We start from the raw sequence: 27,587 nt of genomic DNA, 5'->3' as shown, positions 1-27,587 counted from the left end.
GCTCATGTGTTGACACTGAGGCCAGGCTTTGCCCTTGGAGGTTTTGTTGTCTCATGAGCAGCTGGACTTTAAACACCAACATTTCTCATGTAGCCACTTCCCACAAGAGCTGCGGGAAGGCAGGCAASCGACCAGTAATCTCAGAGGGTAACAATGGCAAGGTGCGTTGGGACAGTATTGTTTCTCCTCTCTGTCCTTCTTTTCCTACAGACAGAGCAGACAGGTATGGCCTTTGTTTTGTTGCAGCTTTAATTTTGCTTTGCGCTATAAAACACATGAATCATTATATACCTTGTATCATGTTTAGTTTTTGCAGCACAGGGTGGCATCACCAAAAAACTTCTGTTCCTTATTTTTATTACATTTCTCCTGTTTTTTCATGTATTACAGTAGGTTAAGGAGGCAATATCATTTTGAAATACCATCATTTACATGAGGGTGATATTTTGTCTTTACGTATCATTCCCAAAGAGTGCCCCAGATATTAAAAAAAATATTGTTTCATATTTCTGGTTGCTGCTGAAACAAAAAGAGTCTTATCAGAGAGGATGAGAAGCACGCTTTTTGTAGTTTGCAGAAATACACGTTTCTGTGTTAATCTTCCATAATTTGTCAAAAATAAGGAGGAGCTGAGCAAGAAAGAAAGGAAAAGAAAGTGACCACTTAAGAAAGTCAAAATGGCAAAAAAAGTGTGCTACCAGTTATGCTGGATATACTGCACAACACTGAAATTATATGTGGTTTCAGAATAAATTTTCTGTTGCTACTGTCATGTTTTCTAATTGTAATATTGCTGATTAATACAACCTTTGTGCCCAGCAGTTCTGGGACCCTGAATGCTGTATAAAAGATAAAACAACGAAACAGTCCCTGCCCCAATAGGTTTACACTCTAAGTGTTGGAGAACTGACAAATACACAGTGACACACAGAGCCACACAAGGGTTAATGCCACAGGCAGTGGCTTACAGCCCAGCAGCAGCCCTCGATTTTTGTTGTGGGCATCACTGCAAAGAGGTGTTTTAAGAGCTGATATCTCTCTTTTCTTTGATTTCCCTCCTCTGTACTCAAACCAAGAAGATTACAGTGTCTTCCCCATAAAGCATGGTATATGATACAGCGCTCATAGCTTTTCTGGGCATTGCTGAGAGGTACTTTTATTTGTTTTCCGTAAGGGATATTTGACTGAGAACTCAGACATGCCACGTTCATCAGCATAAAATCCGCATGAAATCAGACTGAAAAGCGTCAGTTTCATCATAAATTTATAGTGATAGTTTTCACTTCTGGTAAAGATTCTGAGAGCCCTCTGGAGTCTTACATAGCCGTCTCTGCCTTTACTGTAGTATTTTCTCCTTCCCCTGGCCATGTCACAACAAAGCTGTTTTGTAGGTCTGATGCAGGATAAAACTGCGATGGGAAAGGCTGCTGCAGGTAGATACAAAAGCTTTTTACATGTGCAAGGAATTCTGCAGAAAAGCTCAGCAATGAGTCAGAGCTGGGTACTTTTATTTTTGTGCAACCTGGGAGCACTGGCCAAAGACCAGGCCCCCTCCTTGTGCTCAGTGCTGTATAAATCCAGGGGAAAAAAATAGTATCATGACTCAGAAACTTGGTGGCTTGGTCCTATGGGGATCAGAGAGCCATGAAGCCCAGCACAGAGCAGCGACAAGGGGGCTGCGCAGGACATCGGGCAAGCATGCATGCATGCATGTGTGCCTACACACATATACACACAACAAACATGTCACAGGACCTGGTCTTAGACACCTGGGGCCTGGAGTTGTAACAAATTCCCTCTGCTTGGGAGCAAGTCAGGGACTCACAAAAAGAAAAAAAAAGTGCAACAATTTCGTGACTCCTCAGCCTAGTTTGGGCTAAGAAAGTAGAGCTCTTTCAGTATATATATTTAACACTGCTGCAACACTGAATTATCCAAAGGATTTCCCTTCATGATTAAAATTGGCTGCTCACTAAAATCTTTAAAAAAAAAAGGTGAAAGTAGATAAGGAAACTAATCTAAATACTTATGTTAGCATTTTGTCATACATTTCAGTGTTTCTATCTGCTGACGATGCAAACAAAGTTATCAAGAGACACAGGCGGGCCGGTTTCCTGCTTTTGGAGGAGGTCCTTCAGGGCAGCTTGGAAAGAGAGTGCCTTGAGGAAAGATGCACACGTGAAGAAGCAAGAGAAGTATTTGAAAATGATGAAATGCTTGTAAGTGTTTTATTTTCACGTGTGCGTTCTAAGAATTCCTGTCTTGTTTTTTTGATAATTAAGCCATGCTGAAATCCCCATGGCCTGCTTCTATTATTTGGATTTCTCTCCATGCAAAATCATTGCACTTGGCACCTCAGCAGGTAGAAAGTAGATGTTTACATTGGAAACATCTGGAAGAAGGAAAGTTAGAAGTCTGTTCTGACGTGTTGAAAGTCCCCTCCTGAAAATGATGTGTCCTGCGGCTTATGTTGGGAAAGTCTATGGCTCTCATCACATCCTGATCACTCACAGACATACGGCTTCAGTATCCCTTCGGGATCAGGAGGGGCAAAGGGATGCTGGGCTGCAACGCACCAGCACGTAGCAGGACATACAGAAAAGAGGAGCTGGCTTTCCTGCTCAGCGGCCGCACGTCTCCTTGCACAACGGCCCTTCTGAAATGGACGGCCAGATGCTGGGCTCTTAGCGGGAATCTTGCCAGAGATTGCGTTTGCAGGAAAAGATGAAGAAACAGCCAGCAGGCTGCCCAAGGGTAGCCTGAGTGTTTTGGGGACACTGGGAAAGCGGCTGGAGGGAAAAGTGGGACACGTTAAGCTCATGAACAGTGTAAATCACTGCAGCTCCATTCTGTGCTATCACCTCTGCTGCCAGCGGCACCTTCTGGGGAGCAAGCAGCAGCACAATGGGATGAAGGAGAAGGAGCCCTGGCTGCAGTGCAGCTGCCGTGAGTGGGGATGCCCATCACTGGCCACATCCTGCCACATCTGTTTTTTTTTTTACAGTGCCTGCCCTTCTGGCAACTCACCCTGAAATGTACCATCACACACACACACACACACACACACACACATATACACACACACACACACACACACACACACGAATGCTTTCCTAAGCATTCATTGTTTTAAAAGGTTGTGTGGTCAAAAAGTATTGTGCTCTATCCCCAGGGCAACACCACACACACCCTTGAGCTTCCTACCACAGGGGGCCAGGCGAGGCTGGGGTCACTTCCTAGGCCAGACAGATAATTGCCGGCCAGTTTTTCCAGGAAACCATATTGCTGAAGGGTTTGGCCATTCCTCTCTTGCCTATAAAGTGTTTTTTCTCTTTAATAACTTCTCAGCAAACAATAAAATAAGCAGGATTCAAAAATCCCTCCCATTGTGTAGCTGTGTAAATGTTAAACTGTAGTATGCATTCTCTGACATAATGTTTTTGTTTTACCAAAATATTTATGGAAGAATATATTATTTGAGAATTGAAATATGTTCTCTCCTTTTTTCAGAAAATGTTTTGGGATGCCTATTACGGTAAGCAGGCCTCTTGATTTCTCCTTCTTAATGGTGTCATGCTGTGAACATCATGATTGGGTATGATGCAGCTTTTGTGTGAGATTGTAGCAGCTTATTCTACAAGAAACACCCAGCTGCTGTTTGTCATGCCTCTAGAAAAGCAGGAGGAAAAGAGGTGATGTGAAATGATTTAAAAAGTCATAACTAGGCAAACAGTGAAGAGTGCAAAGCGAACAAAAGTTGGAGGGGCTTAAGCGTTAGCACAGTAAACAGGCTATTTCTTTTCCTGTACTGAAGGCTGTCCTAAAATAAGCTGGGACCGTAAGATCAAAACATTTAGCTACTTTCGGCTTCACCCCATCTGCCAACACTGTTCCCACAGCACGGCCCTGTTTGTTTGCTACCTGGGCACAGGCTCCCATGGCAGCTGTGGGCCAGAACAACGCTAGTAACAGAAGATCTTTTACTGCATGCAAAAGGGGTATATTTGCCAATATAAACTGGGCATTTAAGTGTTTAAGAGATGCTGGAGAAAGTGTGTTTTGCTTATATATATAACACGACAGCATAGCTTTACCAGCAAAACTTCCCAAATGCAAGCCTAGCACTTAAACCTGAGCAAGATAAATAGGTGTTAAAAGCTCCTGGGCTGCCTGTAAAGGCTGGTAGATAGCACAGCGTCACGCCTTGGCAGCCCCCAAGGCAAGAAATCAATCTGTAAAGAAAACCGAGAGGCCGATGTAACTAGATGCCTCCTGAACACTGAGTCTGGGCACCAGCTTATGGTTACTATGCCTTACTTCCTCCCTCTTGTCTGCATGCTGCATCCTAAAATTTTCTCTTATTTTTTACTTAGTTTTTATTAATTTCTAACTATTTTAGATAGATAGTGGGTAAAGCAGTGGTAAAAAACAGCATTTAGCAATAATTTTCCACAGAAGCTATTAAAATACTGAGTCCAGACAACTGTTCCATAAGAAAATCCCATCTGTGATTTAAATGTTATGAAGAATCATACAAAACATCTGGCCTTTGTTATGTGTTTCATTGCATCTGTGAGGGTGGGATTATTTTCTCCTAATTTCAGTCATCAGATGTTTATGCTAAGATAGTCATACAGGCTTCCTCTGTAGTGTAAGAGGAAGGCAACCAGCTGAGGATGGTTCATCCAATCAAGCTTAGTCACAATCAGGATGCATTGTTTTCTACCAGTGCCTAGCTCTCTTTTAATATATATTTTAAACCACTTAGAACCAGAACTCTAAAATCAAATCTCCCAATGGAGTAAGCTGACAGTGATAACTGGAATGATATAATGAAAAATATAGTTTTCTCTAGAACTGGGCCTCCAGCAAAACTAATGGGAGCCTAACAAGATGCCTCTGCTTCTTTTTTTTTTTTTCAGTCAAATTTGTGACCTGAAAAAATGTTTGTTAAAAAATTGGGAMTAATTACTGTCTTGTGACAGGGGACAGAGACCATAACTGGAATGAGGAAACCTGCATCACACCTTGAACTACTTAGTATCTGTTCCACAATAGAACTTTTGCCTGAAACTGTCTCAGACTCTCTGTCCTTGTTCCTATCCATCCTTGCTGGTAGAAACAGATTTTTCATGTTCAGCTATAGCTTCCCTGTTGCAATTAAAACCCATTATGGCCTGTCCTCTTTCTACAGAAAATCAGTGTGCATTTCCTTCTTTGTGTTATCTCTTCAAATATTTTGAAGAATGTTGTCATTTGTCTCCCCAGTTTTCTTCCTCCTGACCAAACCAACCCATTTCTTTCATCCTGTCCTCTGAAGTCACATTTTCCAGACCTCTGATCATACCTGTTGCTTTCTGGCCATATTCCAGAGTACACAGGGTAAATCTGTATTGCAAATAAAAGAGGACTGGAGAGAAAGGTTGAGCATCAGCACTGCCTACTTGTTGGCTCACCTTTTGGCTTGACTTTGTACTGCTCCAAGCTGGTCTCTTCAAGGCAAAGCTGACACAGTGCATCTAGCTCTAGTGTGGATATAAGCAGTCAGCGCATTTGACCTGGGGCCAGACTTGTCCCTGGCCCTCTTTTATTTAACAGTATGGACTTACTTAGCCATTGGTAACTTCTCTTTGAACATCATTTTCAAAACAGTTTTGTGCATGCCTCATATTAGTTTGTGTTTCCCTACCTGGCTTATGACAATATCATACGAAACACATCTATGCATTGCCTCCCCACTAGGTCTATAATCCTGTAATAGAATTAAATTTAATTGGTTTGGATTGTTTGACCTTGACAAGTAGATGTTGGTTTTTACTTATCACCTTGGTATTTTTCTGGCTACTAACAAACAGTTTAATTGTTCCATTAGCTTTCCAGTAATTGAAACGAGGCTGATTTCTACAATTCCTTGTATCTTCCCTTTCCCCCCTTTAATAAAGATAGGCACTGTGTTTACTTTTTTCCCAGTCTTATGGAACCTCACCTGATCCCATAAATTTCCAAGACTTCCTTACCTGTATTTGAGTATGCATTTCAGAGGTTAGAAACCATCTGACTTGCTTGAGGTCGTGAACCCCATCCTTCCCTAGCTCCAGCTTCCCAGCCACTGCTGCTAGAGTTTTTCATGCTTCAGAGCTACCTATTCAGCTGCACTGAGGAGCCCCCCTCCTTGTCCCACCCCAAAACACTCCTGGCAGACATAAAGAGCGCTGGGGTGTGCTGGTGGTGGTAACTGCTTCAAGCCAGTATATTAGCACAGCTAAAGCTAAAAGATGCACATGAGTTAGCCCAAGCTGATTTTTTTTTTTTCCAGTATCAGCCAGAACTTTCATCTTTTTGTTCCTGATGTTAATTATGGTAGCCCTCTGACTGGAATTAACCTCTTTGATGAAGACTAAAATTTTGGAAGGGTTGGAGCTCATGTCCCAGGTTAGGCTTTTTTTGGCTTGCTCCCAGACAACTAATGTCTACGGTAAGCCGTTGGTATTTGGAGAACATTTCCAAACTGCTTTGGAGTCCTTCCAGTGGCCAGCTTAAAGGGAAACTGGTAACTCAGCCTGTACTTCATCTGCAATAATAAGTCCTCTGGCTTTCAACTTCATAATATTTGTACAGATGTGTAAAAGACAGATGTCCTCCTAGTTTGTTGCAGTTCACTGTGCAATTTTGATGCCAGATTTTTGSCCAGTGCATGTAAATCTACCATGTGACACTTGAAATGATGGTTTCATATTACATTCTTAAAGAGTGCATGAAGTGTAAGGCATGGCTAAACTCCAGCTTTAGCGTTTTCGATACATTGTTGAAGCTGGGCTGGAAAGGGTTTCTTTGAACTTTTGACATGTGCCATCAGTGCTATTTCCTTGACAGGGAACATCTGTAGCAGGGTTAGGGTGTTTTTTATTTATTTGAAATACTGGAGAATTCAAGATGTGGTAATTACATTAATTTAACTGAAATGCATATTCTAAATGTCAAGATGAAATCACAAGATAAGAAAGGAGAGGGGTCATTGCTAGACAGAAAGCTAATCGCTGTGATAGTTTGTATTCTGCTTCTGCTCTTTTGGAAACTAATATCATCTGATAAAATGACCATTTCAAATTCTGACTGCAATGGATCAGATGTTTAAGGCAGGAAGAGAAGGGGCCTACACATGCCAAATCTGTCCCAGAAGCAGAGCAGCATCTTTCAGAACCACCTTTGGCCTTTGTGCACTTCCTGGCTTCCCTGCTAAGAGTCGCCAGAGCATATTTGAAAGCAGAGACTCGGGCAAAAATTGCTCACAAGGTGAAATTCAGTGAGATGTAACACATTTCCTTCCTAACTGTTTTTTTTTGCAACATTTCTCCGAATGGTTTTTCATGCTGGGAAGAGCACTGTGTAATTCTTGTAAGTGGTGGTCACTGCTGACAGTAATTCAGCCCTCTCCTGTGGCATTTCTTCAGATGGCAAGAGGTGCTCTTCAAACCCATGCCAGCACAACAGCGTGTGCGAAGACAACATTCGCAGTTACACATGTACCTGTGCAGATGGTTATGAAGGAGAGAACTGTGCTTTCGGTAAGGCACCATCTCCTCTTCCGAGACGTTGAATCTCCTTCTGTTGTAGGGGATACACTTGAAACCATACTCATTTATTAAAACCAACTATTAGTTTTAGGATAAAACATACACTTCTTGGCATAGCAGGCGTGATGTGTGCTACTTGTCTTGAAAACCCCTCAGCAAATCTGCCGTAATGTTATAACATCTTGAGGCTTCATTGACTTTGTCCACTCACCCTCCCTTCTTTTGGAGACATAGCAAGAGGATTGAAGTAAGTCACTATTGTGGTTCGGCTCCAAAGGCCACTGAAGGAGAACAATACTGATGGGCCTCCTTAGCTGCTTGTCCTGCAAAGATGAATAGAGGTTTGCTAACTACCTCCATCCTGTGGTCCCAGATGCTAAATTGCATAAAGAACCCAAACTACCTTCCTGATATGACTTCCTAGTTATGTAGCTGCCTCCAAGATTACATGGGACTACAAAACAATCTCTCAGCATAGAGGAGCACAATCATGTGCTAAACTTCTCTTTTATTATCTTAATAATATAAAATATTTTAGTCTAAGGATAGTGTGATCATATCTGATTGATTGCATTCTAATTCTCAGTCCAAATACTGAGTAAAAATGATGGTTATTGGGTACTTATACTCAAACTATTTCTTATAATCATTTGCCCATGGAAAAAGATACTAACTTCTGTCTTGCTTCTCTGGTATTTTTTGAGCCTGTAGCTTTCTAATATTATCTTAACTAAACCTAAGTTGACCTAAGTATCTTGTTATATTTACATATGCTAAACCACAATTCATAATCTTACCCCATTCTATGTCTAATGGTTATCACATTACTTCCTATATTATCTAGTACTAACTACTATGCTTAGGCCTATTAGAAGTGTTAGAACTAAATGACAGATCTACAAAAAACAGGGCTCTCTACAACCCTTTAAGACAGGGGATGCAAAACAAACTACCCCAAAGCTGCAGCCCTCTTGTTTTCTTTAACCATCCCTTGTGTTGGAGTTAAAAATTCCCTTTCATTCTTACTCTAGTTTACTCAGAAAACATACACCAAATTTTGCCAGAGCAAGAAAAGGGTAAAATCTGCTCAGATCTACTTCAGACACAAACCAGTGCGAGTGGAAGCATAAAAGGGCTAAAACAAAACAGATGCATTCTGGCACTTAAAACACTGGGCCAGATCCTATGTTTTCGCATCTGCCAGGTTTTGCTTTCCAGCACTTACATCAGTATTTCTGCCTGCTTGGAGGTCCCCTGGGATGGGGGATGCCCTGGCTGCTGTAAGGCAGTGTCATTTTCTGCACGGGGTGTGACTGGACAGGCGCAGACCAGCTTCTCAGGGAGCACAGAAGGTGACACACCTTGGACTAGTGCTGGAAACCAGATCTGTTCAGCGTGAGCCTGAGGGAGCCACTTTAAGCCTTTTTTTTGCTACTTCTCCACCTGTGAGCTAGACACACCATGAAATAGCTCCTCTTCCTGCTTTGGGCTGAAGCTTAAGTGTTTGTTCAGCTATGGAAAGTTAAAATGACTGACCATGTTTCAAAAGTGATGAATATTCTTCCCCCCTTCCTTTTTTTTTTTTTTTTAATAATGGCAGCTGTTAATTTTAATTTTCTTAGCATAAGCGTGAGAAATAAGAGCTATGCATTTGCTTTCACTGAAAAGCAGACAGCTTTAGCTTTTTTTTTCCTCAAGCAATACCTGCCTTCTTAAAATGTGCAACAGTTCCCTTCCAAGCGCAGCTACTTGACACTTCATTCAGATGAGTACAAAGAAATCCCCTGGCATCTTTCAACAGGGAAGGCCTAGTCGACCCTTGGCTACTAATGTTCTCCAAAACTCAGAGATGCAGACAGTCTGGCCCAGGGAGATACTGCATGAGCAGTTTGCAATGAGTCTGGAGAAAGCTGAGTCTTTGCAATTTCCTCAGTTTCTGCCTAACAAGGGATAGAAACAATGTGGTGGGAAGTACTACCACAACAAGCCAGAGTCCCAATCCACCCCCGGACAGAGTGAATCAACATTAAACATTTAGTAAAGAGGACTCAAGCTATGCAAGAAAACGCCAGCTGAATTGTTCCCAATGCTTTGTCTCTGCTTGTTCTGTTTAGCTAAAAATGAATGTCGACACCAAGCAAAAGAAGGATGTCACCATTTCTGCTACCCAGGAACTACATCATACCATTGCTCCTGTGCTGATGGCTATGAGCTCGGGAAGGATAAAAAACAATGCATTGCATTAGGTGGGTGTGGGCATGGAAGTACAGAGGGCACACGCTCGGTACTTGGGTGGGCAGGTAACAAATCGGAAATCCAAATACCATTCAGCCTGCTTGGAGACTCAAGCTACAAGAACCTCAATGATCTTCTAGGCTTGGCAGATAAAGGTGGAATCTTAGGGCCACCAGCAAAGATGTCTGAGCAGTGGTGAAAGAAACAATATTTGATCTGAACATCTAAATGTGGGTCTGCAAAGAGCACTTGCATCATCTTACGTACCACTCACTGAGCCAGGTTTTCCACTCTACTTCCACTCAGTAAAGAGTAACTCCACTGAAGACTCATCATCTGGGAATGAAAGCTCATTCCCAATTGATTCAGATTAGGCACCTGAGGATCTGATAAATGAAGGGCAGCATTTGCTGCTCTGTTAATTAAAGTGGTAGCCCTTTTCATTTTTTCAGACTCATACTAAGTCCTTTTACAAACTAGGTCTGCTGTAAAAACATGGTAGCATACTTAGGCCCTGCCTATATTAGCAAATAGGGGCAGCACAACAAGAGGGCAGCTGTGGAGCAACATTTTCAGTGATGAAGATCCAATGTCCACACTAAATGTGCACTTCAGGGGGGTTTTACTTCAGACTAGCTCTAGTTTGGTCCTGTGGACTAAGCACCCATTAGGTGTGCGAGCGCACTAAGTGTGCTCCTGGAGCACATCTTCTGGTTTAGCTTCATCTGAAAAGAATCCAGTTTTTGTGACCCAAGACCATGCCACAAGGTGAACAGAAAGTGTGATTAGTGCAGATAATTAGGAAATCCACTTCAAAAGCATGCTCCTGGTCTGAACTAGAATACAAAGGTATGTGCACCCCCAGACTGACAGCTCTGAAAGGGAAACCCCAGGCTTCCTTTGTCTGCATCAGGCCACAGCTCTTCGGTGTTCAGAGGGATTCTGGTACAGAATACAAAGATGAGAAAGCAACCAGTGCTGATTGTTGGCTGGGAAGGAAATCTCAGTTCATTGGTACGGACACAGTGAAATCTGGTCACCCCAAGCCTAACGCAATGCCCCAAAACATTCAGCACCATCACTAAGCTATTAGACTATAGAAGCCAAGCAAATTATTCTGATTTTCATCAGCTGAGAAAGTTGTTGTTCCTCTCTTTCCTGGTGCAAAAATTCAACCCTAGAGCTAGTGCGGAAGCAATAAAATACCTGCAGACAACGATCGTCTTGAAATGATAGAGCATGAAGTTTTGACTTTTTTATTCTTTTGCTAGATCAGTGTGCATGTGGCACAATTCAAGACACTAATAATCTCACGAAGATAAGTGAAACCAGGAAGAAACATGACAAGGGATTTCCTTGGCAGGTATTTCTGGCAGTTCATGAAACCTATCAACCAACCTCACATGGACAGCACTGTTCACTGTCTTTTTGTTTTTTTCTGAGGTCCTGTTGCTAAATTCAGAAGGGAAGGGCTTCTGTGGAGGAGTGCTACTGAAAAGTAACTTTGTATTGACAACAGCAGAGTGTGCCCTTCTGCATGGCAATTTTGAAATCAGGATTGGTACTGGTAGGTGACCAAACCTATTTTCTCTTTTTGTAGCACATTTTAATATTGGCAAGCTAATTTTAAAAACAGCTTACTAAAAATTCTGCTGCATAAAAATATTATTATGAAACAGAACTTATCTCATTTAAGCATCTCAGTTGAGTATCTTGAATTAAAAGCACAGGTGTCCTACACCCCCTCTACAGGTCAAGGAGAGAGACAAGTACCTCTAGAGGGCAATCCAGAACTCCAATGGGCTGACACTTCAACAGGCTGCCTAAAGATAGGCAAAAACAGGTGGATTTAGAGGCATTCCTTTTTCCAAGGAAAAAATGATATCGTTTCACACCAAAATTCACTGCCACTGTTGGGTATTTGTACTTCCACTCTGAAATTACGCATGCTTCTACACTGCCAAGATATCATTCCTAATTTACTTTTACTGAGGTTGATTATTCCAACAAAAACCACCTTTAGTTTCTCTATTGCACACGCTTCCCAGCACAAATAAGCAGTTGTTACCAATCTGCATGCAGTTTTCAAAGTTTCTGATAAATTATTCTTGACAGCAGTGAACATGTTATTGCTTCACAGGGCATAATGGAACAAATGGAAATGAGAAAATAATGCAAGTTAATGAGAAACACATACACATCTGGTATGATGAAGACACTGGTGAGAATAACGTTGCATTACTACAACTCCAAGAACACATTGAGTGCAACAAACACCAGCGTCCTGTATGCATCCCCGAAAGAGACTTTGCAGAACACATTTTGATTCCAAAACTGATTGGTACAGTCAGTGGCTGGAAAATGGATGGTGACGAACTTAGAGGTGAGGAGTTACAGGTTTCATACCTTCCTACTGAGGAATGCAAACAAATACTCAACATAAGCCTCACAAACAGACAGTTTTGTGGGCACCACCAGGAGGCCACAGACAAGCGACTGGCTGGAGGAGGCTTCATTGCCACTGAGTATAAGGACACTTGGTTTCTGACAGGTATCCTGGGATCTTGGCCACTAGAAAACAGTGACTGGGAGACATTTCTATTCACCAATACCGCAAGATATATKATATGGTTTAAACAAAAAATGAAGTAAGACAAATGCAACAAACCCTCCAGAACCAAATTCCTCCGGATGGCTGCAAGGAACACTTGGATGTAGCGTGTAGATCAGTTTGACTCTGTCACAATATGCAGCAATGGAAATTGCAATAGTACTGTAAATATTTAACTCCAACTCATACAAAAAAGCCCAAGTTTGTCTTTCCTTCCTCTGTTGACACACACTACTGTGAAAAATCATGATATGGTAAACCTAGTTACTTTACTACAAAACTGACTAAACTCTTAGTTTCTTATTACTGTTCATCCTCAAACTCAAGAAGTTTTGACAGTTTTCTGGACTTTTAAGTGTTTCTAGAAGGAAATAAGTCATTTTACTCCCTAAGGTCTGCTTCAACATATCCATATTCTTATTTCAGCACCCGTACAAATAGTATTTATTAAGACCAGGGGAACTCCAAGTCTTTAAAAACCTATCTTGATGCGGGACTTGACTCTTATATCACACTGAAAAATGCTTCTCTCATACATGGTGGCTGTATGTTCCCTTAGAAATTATGTCCACTTCAGTTAGTTGGTAAAATAGAAAGGAATTAAGACAAAAAAACCCCAGACCCCCACAGAGGGGAAAAAAGCATTTGTTTTATTTTGTTAAAAACAAACAAACAAGACACCATCATCATGGGCAAAGTTATATTGTACAAAAAAAAAAAAAAGGAACACATGCTTAAAATAATGGAGCCAGAGGAACGGACACTTAAAATCATGGACCCAGTGGCAGTCTCTTCCCCAGAAACAGAATAAAGTGGTGTAGAGACAAACTGCTTAGCTATGTCCTTTTTCATCATGATGAAAATTAAACAAAATGTTACAGGAATTACAAAAAAGAAAAAAAAGCCATTTCTGAGCACCTCCAGACAAACATCTGACATTTACTTAAACTTATAAGTTTCACTGACACAGTAAAGCTCTTGGTGTCAAGCACAAAATCTCCAGTTTTTAGAGAAGGCCTGAAGAGAGTATTCAATATCAGCAAGTATTTGACACCAATATTGAAGAGATTAAAAAAAATAAAAACCATAAAAGAAAACATCATTTCCACCCTGAAGAATGGATTAATATAAGTACCAGAAGATGATACTTCTCTTTTCAGAAAGATAAATGCAGAAATAGTAACATAAAGTACTTTTACAAAAGCTTTTAGGTACTTTAGAAGGAATTCAGAATGCTCTGCTTTTATTTCCTGGTGAGATACTTGAAATGATCTAGAAAGCTCATGGAAGCCATCATTAAAAAGTGAGCATTTCATTCCAGTGCACTTTGTTACACTGGCAACCTTGGCCATTCTGGGAAAGGAGCCACAAACAGTTCCTGGTATTCCAGTACTGGACACGAACCAGGTCATTTACAGTGTTCTCTGGATGATTAGGAGCAGCTGAGAAGTACTTGCCTGGATAAGATGCAATACTCAACACACTGTTGACAGTGGAGGGAATGGGTTTTGCTTACTGACCACAAGCTTTTGATGCTGATGAGATATATACCCTTTAATATGACCCTGGCAGGAGAAAAAGATTGTATTAATAAGGGAAACTGGTAACACAGTTCCTGTACTTCAGCTGTCTTCAGACTAAATCAAGCAAAACTGTGGGTGCATACTCAGTCACCACTGCACTACTGCACTTGTTATCTATATCCTTTTAAAAAAAAAAAAATTATATAAGTCAGTCTGCTCACAAGGCAGGCAGAAAGTTGGAACCTTAAAAATGTACGTGAACTAACATTGCTATTAGACTGAGAGCCTGTTGCCAGGGCCCCCTACCGGTCAGTTTACATTTTCTTGAAGAGGCAAATCGCAAGTGTTTAAGTTTACTCTTGCTCACTTTAAAATTACAGTTTTAATCAACTGTTATTCCAAATCTAATAAACTAAATTACAGATTTCTTGTTTTCAGACATGTAGGGTTTTAGCACTGAAAGATCTTCCAGTCACTCAATCCCACCCTCTGTTATTGTAAAAGCACACCACAATGTTTCAGAAACAGAGAAGCAGTTCATTTCTTGCTGCCACTGCAGCGCTGCTCCAAAACCTCCGATTTATTACAAACTTCTTGATGCCAAGCCTGTATCATCTGTTCATGAATAGCTGAGACCCATTTAGAGCAAAAGGCAAAATGTGAAGCAATTAAAAAAAAAATTCATGTTTTGAATTCTTCTGACATTAGAACGTCAAGGGTCTCTTACTTCAAATGCAGAAGAACAAATCCCTCTCTTGTCCCAGGTATAATTTTCATATTGTGAAATAAATATTCCTGCATATTTAGAAAGGTTACTACTGAATTAGTAATGAGAATTCAACTGCAATCTTAACTGGTTCCTGAAAGAGGCAGGAACTAGAGGAATTCCCCATGGCAAATGAAAAACATTTGTACTTTGTGCCCAACTGAATAAACTACTACACATACAAAAACCTTAGATTTAGCTATATGGATCTGATATAGTTCTGTAATAAACTTTCATTCTCTAATAATTTTTACTGACTGCAGTTTGCAAGGAACATAAAGTGGGCAGCACATACCATATATATAAGGTTAGCTAAAATGCACTGAACTTCATCAATATCAACATCATCCACTTGCATGAATTTCAGGGCAAACAGAAAGGCATCTAGAGATAGCTGATGGGTTTTGAGTAGTAAATATCTGGAGAAAAAAAAACAGAAAAAATTATCTGTTATTGAGGCACAATCACTTAAAACTCCGATTCATAGCAAAATGGCCTCTCTACAGTAAATTCAGTTTGACTAGAAATCTGGCCCCTTGAAGAGACCTAAGGAACATACATACTTCCATCTCAATCCTAGGTAAAACCATGTTAAATTTGCTTTTACAAAAACACAGCTTGTTATGCTTACACTTTCTTAAAGAGATTTCTGTAGGTGATGATTTTCAGCTTCTCCAGAATAAGAAAAATTCCACATCGAATGAAGAAGGTCTCATGCTTTGTCAGAGCATCATTCAACAGGAGAAGATTGCCTTCACTACAAGAATGGAAGAAATAAAAACATGAGAAAGTCTGACCCTTCTGAGAGAGAGAGAGAGGAAAAAAAAAAAAAAAGAAAAAAAAAGAGTCTGACTTGTCAGGAATATTCTTCCCCCTCAATCATCCCAAATAAATATCTTTCATATAACACTTTTTTGAACTAACAAATATGATACAATAAAATAATCACCATACCTCACAGCTTTTGTTACTTCAGAGAACTGCATAAGGTCATACTTTTTTAAGAGCTGAATTGTTGGCATATGGCCCTGAAAAATAAATGGTTTCTAAGTTTTCCAGGGTAAAGCCAAATGCATTTTAAGTAAAATCTATAAAAACATTTGTCAGAGAAACAGAGAAATGTTCAACTACATTTTTTTTTGCTACAGAACAAGAGGTGAATAAAAGCATATGTAAGACATCGCCCCCACCAAACATCCTGTAACACAGCTCATGATAACTACCTATATATCATGGTTCAGGGAGTCTCTTAATATTTCTAGCTATTCAAACTTGTAAAATCAAGATCCTGTGACATGAGACCTACGCTGATGCAAACTGCATGCTATGATTGTATGATCTAATCTGCAAACAAAAGAACTGCTGGAATCCCAGGCACCACTAATCATACAAGCAGTGCTTCTGCACGGTTAAGTGCTAGCTCAGTCTGTATGAGATTTTTTCCACTATGCCTCCATATGGACATACAAATGTCCTTTCTTACAAAAAAGAAAGTTTAAATTTAAAGAAAAAATAATGAATTCTCATTGTTAGATCAGGTAAGACTTTGAACCATGTGCACTATCAAAAAGAAACTTAGTTTTTTCCCTCGCTGCACAGCAGAGATCAGATTGCACATTGACTCGGTCAGACTTTAAATTTAGTTACCATCATTCTGTGTTGCTGGTAGCCCCTTTCCTGGTTGGAGGATTATCTGAGAGTAGAACTCAGCTGCATGTTTACTGAGAGCTGCTAGGAATAAAAAAACCCCACCCAAGCTATTTTAGTACATTTTAAGGTTCATGGTAATGTTTGGGGCCTGATTAAAAAAGCAACTGTGAAAACAATGACCTTTACCTGGCTTCTTTAGGGCCTCTTGTACACTAGAACGGCTCCAGAAGAGCCACCGTAGGCTCTAAAGGACCCACCACATTGAGGCATCCAGTCAAAGGGGGCAAAGTTTATAGCAAGGCTGTTAGTTTTGCTTTGTCAACCCTACCACTGATTGATCTGAAAACAACTAGTAAGAAAGACAATAAATAAAAATAAAAAACAATCTAATTATCATACCCACTACGCTCTCCCTTTCCCCATGAGAGGTTTCTGTCACCACAAGGCGGCTGCAGAGTAATAACCAAACTGACACTGCAGGGGGCTGAATAGGGAGCACAGAAGGGAAAAGGGAGAATGGTCGTGAACAGGCTGGGGCAAAAGTGGAAGATGGAAACGCTCACAAGTGGATGATAAAAACATTCTCCGTGGGGAGCAGAATCACTTTGGTAATAGGGCCAGGAACAGAAAACACTCTAAAATCTTGTTCTTATCCCCTCAGTTACACTGAATAAAATTTGTATAATCACAGTAACTCAGGGAACACAAAAATGCTAGCACAGTGGATGGAGAAGGACAGGAACAAGAAGCAGAGATGCACTTAATTCTTTAAATAAAAAGATAAAATGATCAAATGATAAACCAGGCTTCATTGATTTGTTCAGTGATCAAAAAAAAAATTCTCTACTTGGTGACACTTCTGACATGCCTCAAACAGGTAAATGCACAAGGTGCAATCAGAAAGCCCAAAGCTGGGAGTCCTTTCCTTCCTGTGGCAAATCTGCCTTGACAGTCTTCAGCAAACTACTTGCACATCTTCTCTACCTCCACCAGATGAAAGAGACAGATTTGTACTAGTGAATCTATACATTTCCTGGCCCATCTGTGCACAGCTGACCACAAGGTAGGCACTCTACTACATTACATTAGCTACACTGCTAAGTTGTTCTAACTTTGGGCTGTTTGGAGAAGCACTCGCTTTTTATTACATAGGTAACTTCAGGTTCTACTTTTGAGAGAAGTGGGAGAAAGACAGGGAGAAAATATTTAGGGTTTTTCCCCCTTTTCCTACTTTGCATATAAATGACAAGTCAACATTTTCTGTCTCCAGCTGTACAAAAAACTGTGTATGATGACTTTTATGTGGGTCAGGTACAGACAGCCTCTGAATACCAATATGGTAAAAAAAAAAACTATGCTGATACTCAGTATGACTCCTCTGCCCCCAAAAAGTTGATTTGGAAGACTATCATCTACTCACCAACAACATTTTTACTGGCAGCAGGTAGATCAAAATCATTCTCTTGTTCTTCTGGCTTGAGCGGTGACAGTGCTCAAAGGCAAATGACAGGTACTCTTCAGCTGCAGACACAAATCAAAATACTGAGTAACAGCAGCAAAACTGATTAAAACTACAAGCCAAATTCTGTGCTTAATGTCCATTTCTAGGCTGAGCCCATGACGTTTTAAATGATGTAAGAAAGAACCAAGCCAATCAAAATACATTAAGAAAATACTGTAAAAATTATTAGGGAATCACACCAAAGAGAGCATTACCAGAAAAATGAGTCCTCCTTCAGAAAGGGGAAGAAAACATGTCAGTGTCTAGATGCTAGAGGTAACAGTTACAAACAATATTGGAATTTCCAGCTCAAGTCAGTAATATTATTGTGGTACTAGTATAGGAGAGGAGGAATCTCATGAAGCTCTGATGAAACAAACAACATTTTCCAAATGCAGATTAGGTTCTTCGGGGATGTAAGCTCCATGTGATTGATGCACACATCTGTTGATCTGCAGAAATGTGCCAATGTGTACAGCATGGGAGTGTGAGAAGTCTTTATCAGTTTTCACTGAGAGAGAAAAAGGACAAGCCTGACAGGCAGAGGAAACTGTTTAGGGAACAAAACCAGCTCCAGAAACCATCTTTTCCTTTAAACTAATGGCTCATTTGGGCATGGACTCTAATTATACAATACAGTTTGCTGAAGGTTTCCTACACGGCATACAGCAACTTCAAGAGGAAAAGAAAGTTGTAAAGCCTCCTTTGTAAGACCTTTCACAAACCTATCCTGTTGATGCTCGTACAGAAGATACCTAATTTATTATGCATGCACACAGTGTATTAGGAAGACTACAGAGAACTTTACATACAAACATTTAAAAACTGGGCATATGCTACAATTAGAAGTGTCATGTAGACCAGTCATCTCGGATCTGACTCAGCTTGTGGGCCCTTGGATCATTCAGCATGACTTTCCTTCGGTCAATATAAAACACAACTGCACCTGCTGCACAGGTTTTGAGTCAAACAAACGACATCAGGCAGATTTCATACCAAGCAGTGAGAGTTCAAATCTGTCCTACTGACACACAGTACCTTGCTTAAAGTCACTGTCAAACATCGCTTTGCGTCCAACATAATATTTGTATGTAACTCTCTGTGCCATACTATATTCATCCTTCAGATTTGAGCTGTCAATTGCTCTAATTAAGGGCTTACATAGATGGAGCTTGTTGATCTGTTAAAAAAAATTAATTGCATTTTACTCAGAGGGTGTAGACATGTAACATCATATAAAAAAAGGGTGAATTTGACTTAGAATATGAAATATAAAAAACAGCTTACCAGACTTGAACCCTACCTTAAAATAAATTTTAAACAGCTGATTTACGAGAAACAACATGCCCCACTTTTTGGAATCTTCAATGCCTGCTCGACTGTCATAAGAAAAAAAATCCACTAGTATTGAACATTGTAAGAAAATAATGACTTTGATCTTATGGTACATTCCCTCCACAAATACTTTATGGATGTTTTCAGGGTAAGAATATGACTGAAAGTAAAAGACAAGGCCTTGTCTTAAACCATACCAGCACTGTCAAAACAGAATGTTCCAACTCTAATCTTGAAGACACATCTGCTGTCTTCCTTCTCAAAATGAGAGATGTCAAGCAAGATATTATTCATGTGCAGCAAGCTCCTTACTCCAGTCTGTAACAAATATGCTAGCATAACAGTTGTTTCCAGTATTCAAGGTGAAGGAAAGATGGGTGGAAAAAAAAGCATTTTCTCCACTTGGGAAGCATTAAAATTGCTAAGAGTGGAAACCAAAGAATCATCTTCTTCCAGTGTAACTGCAACGGGGGCAGACAAAATTCACAACTAGTGAGGCACAAAAGGGTTAATGATCTTTCCTGAGAGATACGGACATAATCAATCCCTCCCAATAACATCTGCTAGGAATATTAAACCTCAAGGGAGGCCTCCCCAGCTGTAGTTAATAGTGAAGAGAGAACAGACTACAAGTGAGAGGAAATGAGCCCCAGAAGTGTCCATTCTGACACAAACATGGCCTTTGTGAGCGGAGAAACCTATAAAGTTCATTAAGTTTTTAACAATTCAATAGTGCAAATTCTAGAGAGGATCTGTCACTTACGTGTCACTGGCACAGACTCGAAAACAGCTCATCAGTAATTCTGCTGCTTTTTCCAACATGTCACCAACTTTGCTTTTCCCTTTCTTCACTAGCTGTTGATCTGCCTACCATTACATGACAAGAAACAATGGGTAATTCTACATCCTGGTTCACTGGGTTGTAAACAGTTTAGTTCCTCACTACAGCATTTCATAAAGTATTACAACAACAGATTTGGCATGCCTGTACACCTGCTGTTCCCCAAATCCTGAAAAGTACTCAAGCTTACAGAATAAAAGTAACTAAAAATAAATAAATAAATAAATCACTTGGAGAGGCTTCTGAACACCTTGCACCAAACTTAATGCACAGGAAGACAATCAGAACTTTGCAAATAGCACTTAGCACTATTAGCTTCAGCAGTATTAAGCTTAATGTAGTGCACTCAGACACCTAAATTCAGAATCATCTTACAGCTAAATTGGAGCATTAACACTCTAACTCAAGTTTTCAAAGACCAAGAGTCAGGCAAAAACCCCTGTCTTTTAAATAAGAGCAAACTAAAATGATTTTCAAAATATGGAGTATAAGTTTTGAATTTATGATTAAGCTTCTCTCTGCAACCAAGACGGCTATATTTTTAAACCAAAACCCAAGATTTTCCAGCAGTAACACACTGCTAGAACCTGAGATATTCAGGGGGAGGGGAAAAAAAAAAAGCATATGCTGCAGACCCAAAAGAAAACAATGAGTTGGCAACACTATTCATGTAAAGCGGGAAAGATCTCAGATCCATGCACTGATTAACGCAGAATTTAAACAATCAACAAGGGTGAAAAAAAACAGAGGGTGGATATTTGCTGTGTGCTTTCTAACAAATTTCACTACAACACTGACCCTTGCTTTCATTTCCAGTAGGTGAAATGTAAGCAAAAGAAATGGAAATGCATCCTTTGAGTATACTAAAGTTGTTCAAACACTTCCAACATGACAGATCCCAAACACCCATTTCCGGTGTATCTCAAGTATAGAAATTTGTCTCATTTGGCTAGAGAATTACAACTTGTTACACAGCTGGGGTGTAAGTGAGCGTGCACACACACCTTCTCTGTGCAAGCATTTGAATGTGTTGTTTTGTGTGTGCTTGGACACAAGGAAGTGCCTGGGTGGACCAACAATGAAAATATGGAATACTGTCAAACTCTAACCTAACTTGAACTCTAACTTGACCTCTTCAGGTCAAGTGACTAGGAGCAAGGTCACAATCCTGCTGCTTACTTTGGGCCATCCAGCTCTCTTTAGATCCCTAAACTTCAATTCACTAGCCTGAGAAAACTAATGTAAATTTGGTTTTTTGCTTGTCAGCAGTTGTACTGGCTCAGCATGGGCTCCAATGAGCACCAAAAGCAGCATCACACAGCTGGAAGAGGGGACAAGGAGGCAGTGAGTTGTGCCCCCACGCTATTCTGTAGAGACAGCAGTTAATCACTTTACATGCTCTAAGCAACTGCTGTGAGATTGTCCACAGGTCCTCAGAACCTTGCTAGTTCAAGCTTCAAATAGAAGGTGGACAGACAGAGCAACCTAGTTTTTCAGAAGGTTTGGAGGAATTTACTGTAACAGCAAAATTTTAGATGTGCATGTTTTTAAACAACAGGTTGAACAGTAATTAGCAAAATCAGGCTAATGTAATAAATGTAAAATGTTTCCATCATGCAAACTCCTAACAGATAAAAGGAATGAGGTTGTTAATGTACAGTTCAGATCTACTTACATTATTAGCAAAAATTCGAAGGTCAAGAGCTACAGCATACATAATAGGTAAAGCCCTAGAAAAGTAAGATGTTGTACGCTTAGTATGTGCAAGCCATTCAACAAGCAAGGCATGAGAAACAGGCATTTTTTCTTGCTAGTTGGCCACAAAACTAGAGAAACATACAGGAATCTTTAAATAAAAAGGATGCATTTTAAAAGAACAATTCTTGAAGATCTCAGCATTTCAGAAATCTGACAATGAAGGAATAATTCATTCAGAAGCCTTTTTTACTGGGGCTTCAATGACTTAAAACAAACTACCATCTTGCCTTGAACATATTCTTCATGTTTGCTTATAGCTTATTCTACATAATTAAGATTAAATGTTTAGCTTTCATACTTCTGGACATAAAAACTCAAACAGGTAAGAAAAACAATTAGGCTGCATTTAATTTATCACTGAAGATAAATAAAAATTATAGGCATAATCTTAGTTTGACTGCTGTGGTATTATAACAATGAAAGAGAGAGTCTAGTTTTGTACAACTCTTTACAATGTACTCACCAGTTTTCTTCTTTATGTGCTTGAAACGCACGTAAGAAAGATGTATTATATTTAGGAAAATTTAAAATGTTATGAAATTAAGCATAGATTTAAAAAACAGATGTATGATACTGTATATTATGTGCTCTATGAAAGGGTAGAAATCAACAAAACAGCAAGTAATAAGAAGCCAAGATGCAAAGACACAGGAGGGAAGAACAGTAATACTGCCACATCCCCCTTGGTGCTGCAGCAAAACAGTGAAAAGCATCAGTCACTGAAAGATAAAACAGCAGCTTTCTTTATCAGTATCTTCTCCTCCAGCCAAATACAAATTGGGATGTATATTAATGATTTGAGGCTCTCCTACACTCTGAGAAGTTAATTTCTATTTTAGAGGCAAATGTCAGTTTTCTTACTCCCACAGAAAGTTGAAAGGAGAAAAATGTACCTGGATTCCCTTGCTTAAGGATCTAAATAGCTGAAGCGTATTTGGAAGCAGAACACATTTCTATTAAAATTAAAAAGGTAAGGATAACTTATTACAAAAGAAAACATAAAATTAATCTGAAAACAATGTACAGGATTTATGGAAAAGGATATTGGACAATAACTGTTTGGCATTTGTAGGCTTCTATAAAGTCATGGTTTCCAACAGCATAAGTACACCTGTCAGAAGGAACATTAGTACATCAGAAATGGTCCTATACTTGAAGACAAACATTTCTCTCTTTTTTGCCTTTTAACAGGTATAGAGCTTTACAGTCTACTTAAAAGAAAAACAGAAATATTTTTTAAAAATATTCCTAACACAGTGACACAAGCATTTTAAAACAGTACTGAGTCTGATAATTGTGGAAAACTGATCCGAGAGATGAACAGGGATTTATTTCTATAATCTGTACAATACCAACCATAACAAGCTAATGCTTATTAAAACTGTCACTGAGATTGGCATAGAAAAAAAAATTTCCAAGTCTTCTGAGTGAGCTAAAACACAGCGTTAATACTGAATTTTTTCCAATAAAAGCCTCACAGAATTATTTGAATCTTAAAGCTGTCTTAAGAGTACTTTTATGACCAAAATTCCTTTCCCCCCTCCCCTCCCACATTTCTTTCTCTTCCTTATTTCACTCTGAATTCTTGTGTAATTAGTAAAAAAGAACAAAGGAAAGAGCAAGCACCAAATCCAAAGCCGTGTCAAGGGCTATATACAGATGACTGTCAGGTGCATAAAGTAAAGTCCACACAAAGAAGAAAGAGAAGTCTTTATTTCCTACAATTCTGGCATTGTTTATAAGAGTAGTAAATAACAAATTTTCAGATGTAAGCCCTTTAAAATAACTAAGTAAACTTAAGGATATGCTTCCCCATCACTACTGCATGCCTCACAACCGACTTGTCCATTCCTGGCCCATCATTACCTTAAGTGGGCTGCAAACATTTCATCATATGGCGGTTCCAGGACTTGCTGACACTTTTCTTCTGGAGATGGAAGCTAAGTACAGAATAAATTAATGAAATATTAAAAGAACTTACATTGCACCAGAAACAGAACATCATATAGGTATTTTATCATGACAGTCTTATGCCTGCAAGCCTTTGCTATCTGCCAAAACCTTACATTATACTAAGACTCACGTTCAGTGCAACGCAACTGCTAGAGTCCATTCTGTCCACAGGACCATATTAGAGCTGGTCTTAGACAAAAGCGTCTGAAACACATATGGTGCAAGCACTGGATCCTCAGGACCAAGTGATTTGATCTTCATATCCACTCCCACTGTGCCACTTCACTCACTATTGCAGATCTGGCCACAGGGAGCCTTCAAAATGCCTATCCAGAAAACAGTTCAAAGTGGAGGACAAAAAGCCATCCAGGAAAAGATGAAGACAGACAGACAGAATCCTTTTAAAAGGAAGGGGAGAAGAAACCTACGAGGGGATCCTGCTCTGGCCTGTAAAGCAGATTTCTAAGGTTTTTACCCAGTGGAAAGGAACCGATATGGAAAAAAGAGGAAAACTGAAAGCAAAACAAATGAGGCCAAAAACAGATTTTCTCAGGATAACAGATTCTTACTTGAAGCCTAGGGTTGGCAACATGTGGATGCTTAAATGATACCAATTCTGCACAAAATTGTCCATCTCTGCTGTCGATGGCTTCTTGTACCTACCCAGGAAAACAAGCACATTACAGAATATAATCTAGCCACAGCCAGACAACATATTCACACATGCCTAAGGAAGCCACCTTGTTATCACTGTTCAGCCATGTCAATAGCTTCTCAAACATGAGTTTTTAAAAATTTAAAACTGAAGGATCAGTATTGGTATAGTATTTTTAATACATGTGTTTTTCAAAAAGCGATCAGGAGAGAAGGTGGGGTAAACATAGTTGTTGTTTTTTAATATATATTTGTAGAATACAACCAAATCAGAGAAGCCCAGAAGAGGTTACATGGGTTTTGCATCTGAAGACAACAGTTATGAATTAGATTTGAAGAAGTTTTTTAAAATGCCATTTGGACTTATGAGCATCAAATATATATGTGAAGCATAAAAAAAAATATTTTGAGTATTATCACTTGTGATGCTGCAGACGGAATTTGGTCCTGTCATCAGTCAGAACTTGCAAATAGATATCATATGAACTTAATGCTTAATAATATAAACTAGTTGCAAAAGACAATATTAAACTCTTCCAGAGACTGTGTTTGTTTCAAGTAAAGGAGAGTTAAGTAGTTGATTTTATATTTTCCCCTCAATTTTACTGCTTTCCATGCTATTTTAGTCTATGAGTTTTCTTATTTAGTACAGGCTTTCCATACAGCAAAGATTTTTTTTCCCCCTACCAAGACATAAAAATATGAAAAATAAAGCATGGAAATTGGGAAAGGAGCTCTAACAAATAACACCCAAAATTACTTTCACAGCATATATAGCATGGAGGATGAAGAGGCAGGATCATTGGGACTGTTAACTGCAAAAGATGCTGACTTTTCTGAGCAGATCACTCTCCTGAGAGATCTCAGCCGCTTCGCTTCTGAGACTGAACACCAAACAACTATTCACTTTTTCTGTCCTTCATTCAATTGACTTGATCAATCCTGATTCAAGAAAGGAATGCGATAACAATGATGAGAATGTGATGATTCAAAAAGACGCAACAAGAATTGTAAAGGTTGACACTGAGGGTTCAGTCCAGCTGAAGATCCTTATGATCCTGTTCCTGCCTCTCCAGCCTCCTGTCACACACACGGTCCCTGCATTTAAATTGTGTATATTTCTTAAATCCCTGCACACATGCACTCTCACCACATTAATTCTTATGGACAAATTGCTTCGCTATCCATCATATCAGTAATCATCAGACTTTTCAGGAATACATCCTCAACAGACAGCTGGTATACTTATCACAGCATTAAATATATTTATTTACCACATTACACTTTCTAGATCGACTTATTTCTTAAACAAAGTAATGTATTTTCAGCAAAAAAAATAAAAATAAAAACATATGCCCTTATATTCTGATAGTGCCCCCCCCCAAAAAGCTTGCTTACTTGCTGCAAATACTGGTTTATGGTGATATGCGCCATTAAAATAAAAGTAGATGAGGTAGGAGTCCCAGATTAAATGTAGTTGTATCACATTCTGCAAACCAACAGAAATTTTAGAGAATAACGAAGTGACAGAATCTCAATTAGATCTCTTCTTTCCTCTCAGGCAACCTGGCATAACTTTACCAAGTCTTTCAGGGCCCGGCAACTGCTACTGGCCTTTAGGAAAAGGGATACAGGCTCAGGTAAAGCAAAGCAGAATATAAACGCATCCTGCCTGCTGCGGAGAGCGTGTGCGGAAGAGAAACTGTAGCACCAAAGCACCGGGAAGGGAGGTAAACCCCGGCTGCACACGGACACACCCGCGCAGACTGCTCTCCTGCCCACCCCGCAGCCGCACCCCGCAGCACGTCCCCGCCGGCCCCTCCGCTCCTCGACCTTGCCCCCGGCGGCTCAGGGCGGCCCGTCCGCCATGCCCTGCCCGGCCTCACCGCAGGCCCAGCCTCAAGCCATGGTGCGGCGCGACACTTCCGGCACCCGGCGCGACACTTCCGGCACGCGGAAGTGCCCAGGGGCACGCCAACTGCCGCGCGCGCACCCCACGTGACACCCCTCGTTCGTCCGTATGGGCGGGGGGGGGAAAGGGAAGGGACCGAGGGATCATGTGATGCCTTCCCGTCTCCGGCTGCTCTCCGGGACGGCACTTGTCGCTCTCCTTCCCCGCCCCCAACGGCGCGGGGAGGCGTGGCTTGCCGCCGGCGGCCAATGGGGAGGAGCGATGGGCGGCGCCGAGGCCGAGCGTTAGCGATAAACCTCGTGCGTTGGCGCATGCTGTGTGCTGGGGCGGAGCTTGGGGGTGTCAGTGGCCATGGTACTGGTTAGGGCTTAGCGCGCTTGTTGCTGTCGGTAGGACAGTGCGAAAGGACAGGCAGCTCTGGCTGTTGCTTGCCCTYTCCTCATCCCTTCGTGGAAGGGGCCCAAATCCTCCCTATGCAAGAGCCAGGCACATAATCACGTTTAACTCCCAGGTTTGTGTTACCTGTTTGCCTGGACCCTAGTGATAGCAAACATATTTTGTTGGGTAAACGCAATCTTCCCAGCAGCCTTAGTTTTCACTTGTTTTCACTTTCTGGTCCTTATGGCTGTGCTCTCCAGAATAATACTACCTGCAAGGAGTGCTAGAGGGCCTGTATAAGCACGTCACAGAAGTCAAATCAAGCATTAGCTTTTGAATGTTTTTTGTGCTTTTCTGAAGCTTTTGTGTTGCTTTTAGAGCTGTGAGTGCGAGATACTTGAAGTACAAAAACTTGCTGAAGTTTCCCTGCTCCCATAGTCCCAGGCATGCACTTTGACAATTGTGATGTCTGTATGTGCTCCGACTGGATTTAGGATAGCTGGTGATTAGAGTATGGATAGCAGCTCTCATCTTGGTACTGTTCCTGCTTTTGTACCCGGTGTTGATGGTAGCAAGGCAAGAAAATGAGCTCAGGGTTGGAAATGCTCCTTATTTCAACGTACGCCCAGTTCCTTAGAAAGCATAATGCAGCTTTGTGCCAAACGCCACTAAATAAAGTCAGAGAAAGCAGAGGGGACCGAGGCCCTTAGGAAGGATTATCCCGGCTACACCATAACCGAGGCACGGCTGCTGCCTCACCGCGCCGCCCCCCGCCCGGGCACAGCCCCCCTGCCGGCCCGCAGCCCGGTCCCTCAGCGGCCGCCGCGGGGCCACGGCGGCGCCCCACTCGCCCTGGCGGGCTCGGGAGCCATCTTGTACGTGGGGCCGCCGCCGCC

The 27,587-nt window shown here is 40.7% G+C and overlaps 2 protein-coding genes across 5 annotated transcripts; one reads left to right on the top strand and one right to left on the bottom strand.

Annotated features, from left to right (window-relative positions):
- The first annotated feature begins 153 nt into the window (after positions 1-153).
- PROZ (protein Z, vitamin K dependent plasma glycoprotein) lies at positions 154-13,143 on the top strand. The gene is made up of 8 exons (XM_026055065.1): positions 154-223; positions 2,056-2,219; positions 3,511-3,535; positions 7,452-7,565; positions 9,689-9,820; positions 11,081-11,172; positions 11,253-11,376; positions 11,950-13,143. Exons 1-8 carry the CDS (start codon positions 154-156, stop codon positions 12,459-12,461), a joined length of 1,233 nt encoding a protein of 410 aa, XP_025910850.1. The 3' UTR covers positions 12,462-13,143.
- Positions 13,050-26,350, bottom strand: PCID2 (PCI domain containing 2). Of its 4 annotated transcripts, none has more exons than XM_026055037.1 (15): positions 26,288-26,350; positions 25,800-25,890; positions 24,317-24,406; positions 23,661-23,734; positions 22,840-22,905; positions 22,258-22,299; positions 21,712-21,766; positions 19,959-20,062; positions 19,164-19,239; positions 18,899-19,040; positions 17,780-17,880; positions 15,664-15,737; positions 15,341-15,466; positions 15,005-15,128; positions 13,050-13,985 (listed from the first exon to the last, which is right to left on the bottom strand). In XM_026055037.1, exons 2-15 carry the CDS (start codon positions 25,833-25,835, stop codon positions 13,896-13,898), a joined length of 1,200 nt encoding a protein of 399 aa, XP_025910822.1. In that variant the 5' UTR covers positions 25,836-25,890; positions 26,288-26,350; the 3' UTR covers positions 13,050-13,895. The 4 variants fall into 4 exon arrangements, with proteins under 4 accessions (XP_025910822.1, XP_025910837.1, XP_025910813.1 ...); XM_026055052.1 differs by lacking the exon at positions 25,800-25,890 and adding an exon at positions 23,878-24,073 and having other exon boundaries at positions 26,235-26,324; XM_026055028.1 differs by having other exon boundaries at positions 26,235-26,322.
- Between the last annotated feature and the right edge of the window lie 1,237 nt (positions 26,351-27,587).

Source organism: Apteryx rowi, unplaced genomic scaffold (genome assembly GCF_003343035.1).
Source record: "Apteryx rowi isolate R43461 unplaced genomic scaffold, aptRow1 scaffold_123, whole genome shotgun sequence".
NCBI classification, from domain to species: domain Eukaryota; kingdom Metazoa; phylum Chordata; class Aves; order Apterygiformes; family Apterygidae; genus Apteryx; species Apteryx rowi.
Note: the sequence above shows the minus strand (reverse complement) of the source record. Positions and strands in the feature narration are given on the sequence as shown.

What these genes read in the sequence shown, in the direction of transcription:
- PCID2 (XM_026055037.1), bottom strand. Translation starts at nt 25,835, where the DNA reads ATGGCGCATATCACCATAAACCAGTATTTGCAGCAA. An exon ending in GCACATAAAGAAGAAAACTG is followed by an intron (nt 21,767 to 22,257) that starts GTGAGTACATTG and finishes TTACTTTTCTAG; the next exon opens with GGCTTTACCTATTATGTATG. An exon ending in TAGCTAACCTTATATATATG is followed by an intron (nt 13,986 to 15,004) that starts GTATGTGCTGCC and finishes TTCTCCTGCCAG; the next exon opens with GGTCATATTAAAGGGTATAT.